Source organism: Stomoxys calcitrans, chromosome 1, assembly GCF_963082655.1.
Source record: "Stomoxys calcitrans chromosome 1, idStoCalc2.1, whole genome shotgun sequence".
Classification (NCBI taxonomy): domain Eukaryota; kingdom Metazoa; phylum Arthropoda; class Insecta; order Diptera; family Muscidae; genus Stomoxys; species Stomoxys calcitrans.
The window spans coordinates 38,659,023-38,665,022 of NC_081552.1; the positions used below are offsets into that span (position 1 = coordinate 38,659,023).

A 6,000-nucleotide genomic window follows, 5' to 3' on the forward strand; every position below is an offset into this window, starting at 1 on the left:
GACTGGTTTATGTGGGAGGTATATCAGGTTATTGACAGATTTAAACCATATTTAGCACAGTAGTTGGAAGTCTTAACTGAATACTACATGCAAAATTTCAGCCAAATAGGACAAAAATTCCAGCTTCCTTGGGCTCAAGAAGTCAATTCGGGAGATCGGTTTAATTCGTCTTAGACGAATATTTAGAGGTGTTACAAATGCAATGACCAGATTATTATACCCCTATCGTCGCACAGAGTTGCCAAATCGAAAAATCTTGGAAATAATTCTGGAACTTTTAAACGAATGGACATATGGTCAACAAACTTAACATAGTCAATGTGGAGGTGTTTTTCAATAAATCAAAATTTCCAAATTGGGGACCCTAGTAGGTCCAGAGGTTGATCCATGGGGCTTGGAAGTAGGTCACATCAAGCATGTAAAATTTTTAAATGTTTGTCAAATAGTCGATAATAGACCGATCGGCTTGATACTTTTTTTACAAGATAGAGCTCGTAAACCCCACAAAGAACATGCTGAGTCTTATAGCATATCTCTAACCGTTCATGAGTTAATTGACCTTCAAGAAATTTTTTATGAAAATTTTAGTCTAGGTATTGGTGGTACTTCTGAAATTTTGGGACTATTTGTAAACCGACTGACAATTCTTTTACATCTTTAGAAAGGTTACAAAATTCTACGAGTTTTGAAACAAGATATGGTTCAAATTGTCCTTTCCTATTAAAAGTTATTTGCTGTCCGTTATGGTGTTATTGAATGGGCCGAATCGTACCATATTTACATATAGCTGCCATATAGACCCATATGCCGGTTTAGAGTCTTAAGCCCGTAACAAGTGCATTTATTATCCGATTTCAATGTAAATAAAAATAGTGAGTTGTTTAAAGCCTCCCGTCTCAAATATGGCAGAGATCGGACCATATTTAGATATAGCTGTCATATAGACCGATCTGCTGATTTAGGGTCTTAAGCCTATAAAAACCGCAATTATTATCCAATTTAGCTGAAATTTTAAATAGTGAGTTGATTAAAGCGTTTCTATATCCGACCCAAATGCGGTTCAGATTGCTATATATCCAGATATAGCTGCCATATAGACCGATCTGGCGATTAAGGGTCTTGAGTCCATTAAAAATGCATTGATAAACCGATTTCGCTGTAACTTGATACAGCGAGTTGTTTTAAGCTTTCCATCCTCACACCTAAATATGGTCCAGATCGGACTATATTTAGATATAGCTGTCATATAGACCAATCTGCCGATTGAGGGTGTTAAGCTCATAAAAGTTGCAACTATTATCCGATTTCGCTGCAATTTTAAATAGAGAGTTTATTAAAGCCTCCCGATATTCGACTCAGATATGGTTCAGATCGGGTCTTAAGCCAATAAAAGCTGCGTTTGTTACCCGATTTCGATGGAATTTGACACATTGACTTGTATTAAGCCTCCCGTCATTCGAACAGCATATGGTCCAGATAAGACCATATCTAGATATAACTGCCATGAAGACCGAGGATGGTTAATTTATCCAGTATCCAAAGTTCGGCACGGCCACCCGCATAACTTTTCACTTTCGAAAAATTAAAATTATTTTTTTTTAAATGACATTTACTTTGAGGAGCTTTAAAATGGGAACGAATAAAGATATCATCATGATTATATAGTTTATTGATAAAATGGTGCTTTAAATAATAACCAGTAAGGAAAGGTAAAAGTCGGACCGTGTCGACTTTATAATACCCTACATCTACCCTTTATGTACAAAGTGGGAGCTATTTCTAATTCCGAACCAATTTTGATGGACCTCGGCTGATGATTTCAGATGAGTTATTAAGCAATCCGTAAATCAACTTTAGTTTAACTCCTCACTTCTACCGAACATCCACCTGCAGGTGGAGAAAACGGAGAAAAAGCAACAGCTTTCCTTCTTTGGATTCGTTCTCAACCCATTTCTCGTAGCCCATATCGACAGTCTCCTCAGTGACGTATCCAATTTCACAGATCGTCGACAGAAACTTATCTCGAAGCACCATATTATCCGTATCCGTCCGCAAGATTTCAGACACCGTCTTCTGAACGCACCATCTTCCAGTTTTCATAAAAATCCTGCTGCAAAGCATATATTGTGTCCATAAGGCAATGTTTCTTTCCCCCGTTGTGATACAGAATGGCGATTCAAATTTTATAAAAACATCCTCAATCTCCAGGAAGGCTGCCATAGCGTACTGCTTCACTCCTGCTTGGATTCGTCTTCAACCCCCTATCTCGTAGCCCGTCTCGACAATCTCCCCAGTGACAATTGCTTTGATCTCGCCGATCATCGACAAAAACATAACTCGGACAAGCAGCACAACATTATTCGTATAAGCAAGTGATTCCAAGGTAAACCGGGGCTTACCTGGTACAACTTCTAACCGCACCATCTCCTAAATATGGATTGATAATCCTGACTTTCCATCTATCTCCAGTATCCAAGAAGGCCACCATGGCTTTCTGCATTATGTGACGGCTCGTTTCCACTGCAGTCCCTACATTTACCTTGGGTCGATTGGTCTTTCCAGTGCTTTTAGTGAATGATGGAATGATGGTTCTATGATAATTTGTAGTATCACCACCATCCTATGGTTGTGGGTATAAAAATGTTGGAAACATTTGGACAAATACATCTAACACTGATGAAGAATTGGACTTTGGGATTGGAAATTCTTAGCAGCAAATGCAAATTTACCAATGAGCATTCCAATAAGGAACAGTGACGAACTTCTCCCATATCAATGAGTGTTGTCCGATTCAAGTTTAAACTCAACGATAAGGGGCCTCTTTTTTATAGACGTGTCCGAAAGCCGTGCCGCCGTGCGACATCTCTTTGCGGAGAAGTTTTTACATAGCAGCCATACCGAATTGTACAGTACCTCGTAAATGTCAGCAGCATTAGGAGGGGATATCCAACGCTAAAAATTTTTTTGATGTTTCCGCCAGGACTGGAGCGTAGGCGTTCAGCGTCATAGGCGGACATGCTACGAGTAACCTCAGCGCTACGGTGGTCTCTAGGAAAATTCCTAGTTAAGGGAGTAGATTAGGTCAGTAGAACAAGAACAAAAGTTAGAGTTTCAGTGAAAAAAAATTTTTAATGGTAATCCAAAACACAAATCCAATACTTAATTTTGTCAAGTCAAGTACCTAGGGGGAACGCCCCACCATAAAAATCTCACAAACGGACATATAGGCCAATTGGTACAATATGAGACTCAAATGAAAGGTATTTGAGAGTAGAATTCGAATTTGATGGAAGAATTGGAAACCAAGTGCACGCCTATTCCAAAAAAGCTCAATCGAGCGGATAAAATGTTCGGTAGAATGTGGGAATTAAGTAAATGGTATTTTGGAAAACCATCGAGACCATCGAGAGCAACAGTTGTTTGTAGAAAAATTTTACGTGGCTGAAGACCTTTTTCATGTCTGCACCATGAGTGAGGGAATTACCGCATCTGAAATTGCTTTCGGCGTTGTGGTTTGTATTGGAATGCAGGCATTCCGCATAATAGACCCACTTGTGAAGCATTGGGCCTCGACGACCTCTAAAGCTAAGTAAAGAAAAGTTGACTACAAGCAGACCAGTCTGGCAGTCAAGGACATGGGACGGATTAAATCTCGTATCCTCTTCGTAGACCTAAATTAAGCAATCCAATGTGAGACCTCTGTTGTTCCCAAAAACAATTTCTATACGAAAGTAGGGTACCTGGTAACCTTTTTTTTTATTATACACACCTGCTTTCACTCTTCTTATCTCCTTGTTCAATATGCTCAATAACTTTAATCAAGGTAAGATAACAATACAAATAATTAATCGAACATTTATTATAAAATAGATAAACCACAACAAGTGACCTATCTACTGGATTCCCCAGCAACAAAAGCTACTTAAGACCATCAAGTAGAATCAGTTCTCATATAGACTTCATACAATAAACAACTTCAGCCACCATGAAGCTTCATGCGGTACATAGGGTGTTACTATGGGCGATCCTGGTCGCTTGTCTTCCACAAGGATTATGCAGCAAATCTCAGGACATGGACGGTGCCAAAGAAAGGCGTATGCATCCTAAATTGAAACATATGGAACCGTCTAAAAGAACTTCTCAGAGGCCGGGAGAGGATACCCAAGAATTTTGGCAGAATGAAAGCAAGGATTTTATACGTCAGCAACAAAGGCATCAACGGAATATCAAAGTTGCCAAAAATATAATTTTATTTTTGGGTGATGGCATGGGCTTAGCCACCCAGGTTGCTGCTCGAAGTTACATACAAGCTGAGCACACAAAACTCTCCTTTGAAGATTTCCCCTATACAGGACTCTCCAAAACCTATTGCGTTGATGATATAGTCCCGGATTCAGCCACCACGGCTACAGCCTATTTGTGTGGTGTTAAGGCCAATACGGAGACAATTGGTGTGAATGCCCAAATTGGCGTGCGTGATTGCGAAGCCATGAAGAATACCGACAATCATGTGTTCTCCATAGCCAAATGGGCCATGGATGCAGGCAAATCTGCTGGTCTGGTAACAACCACCCGAGTGACTCATGCCTCGCCAGCTGGGGTTTATGCTCACACTGCTTTTCGTGAATGGGAAACCAATGCTGATATTGAAGGATGGTGTGGCAAAGATCATGGTTTGGATGACATAGCTCTACAGCTGATACATGGCGAAGTGGGCTCCCGTCTTAAACTAATGATGGGCGGTGGAAAAAGTACCTTCATGGACAGCAAAATATACAGCGAAGGTTGGCGCTCTGATGGCCGCAATTTGATAGATGAATACATAAAAAAATCTGCTGGGAATGCCTATGTGGAGACTTTGGAAGAACTAGAGAAACTGGATTTAACGAAGGCAGAAAGGCTGATGGGCATATTCCATGACAGCAATATGGACTATTATTTGGATACCTTAGCTCTGGAAAAGAATACCCAGCCGACTTTGGAACAAATGACCAGAAAGGCCATAGAATTTATGCAGCAACAAAAAGATGACAAGGGCTATTTTCTGTTCATAGAGGGAGGCGAAATTGATTTGGCCCATCATGATACCAAGGCTCGTTTGGCCCTGGAGGAAACCAAGCAGTTTTCACAGGCCATAGCCTTGGCGCGTGCTATGACCAGTGAGGAGGATACCCTAATAGTAGTTACCGCTGATCATTCGCATACTTTCAGTGTGGCTGGCTATCAAGATAGAGGTTCGGATATTTTCAGTCTAGTTGACTCCGACATAGATGATATGCCCTATTCCCCCCTAAGTTATGCCAATGGTAATAGCACTTATTTGTATTACAATGAGGAGAAACGTCAAAGGGTTGATCCTTCCTTGATTTTGAAAAATGAAGCCAATGATCTGTTTCCCGCCACAGTTCCCATTGAATATGAAACCCATGGCGGCGAGGATGTGGGAGTTTTTGCCTCCGGCCCCTGGGCCCATCTTTTCACAGGGGTCTATGAACAAAATGCCATACCTCATATGATGGCCTATGCTGCTTGCATTGGGGATGGTCTGAAAGCTTGCGATACCTTATCTGGTGCAAATGTCTGAAATCTAATACTATTCGGAAATCGAATGTCACTGCCTAGCTGTTAGCTTGTATAATAATTAAAAGATTAATCGAAGTAAAGATAAAGAAAAGACAGTGATTAGATTTTTAAAAAAGTTTTTGTTTGAAAGTGATTGTTTTTTGTTTGGCTAGGTCAGATGTGATTATCGAGGCGGGGGCTTTTTTGAAATTTAAACATGTTGTGGTAATATCTACGTAAAGCGCTATGCAAAATGTTGAAAAGTTCTGTTGACAAATGCGCTTGCAAAGGCTCTAGAAGTGAAAATCGGCCGATACGGGATATAAGGGAGCTATATCTAAATCTGAATCGATTTCTATCGAATTCACCAGCAGTGTGGGGAGTCATTCGAGAATCCCTCGTACAAAATTTCGTGAGAATTGGTTAACAAATGACGAT

The 6,000-nt window shown here is 40.3% G+C and overlaps 1 protein-coding gene across 1 annotated transcript; it reads left to right on the forward strand.

Annotated features, from left to right (window-relative positions):
• The first annotated feature begins 3,959 nt into the window (after window positions 1-3,959).
• Window positions 3,960-5,584, forward strand: LOC106094885 (membrane-bound alkaline phosphatase). Its single transcript, XM_013262120.2, has one exon. It carries the CDS (start codon window positions 3,986-3,988, stop codon window positions 5,582-5,584), a length of 1,599 nt encoding a protein of 532 aa, XP_013117574.2. The 5' UTR covers window positions 3,960-3,985.
• Window positions 5,585-6,000: the final 416 nt, after the last annotated feature.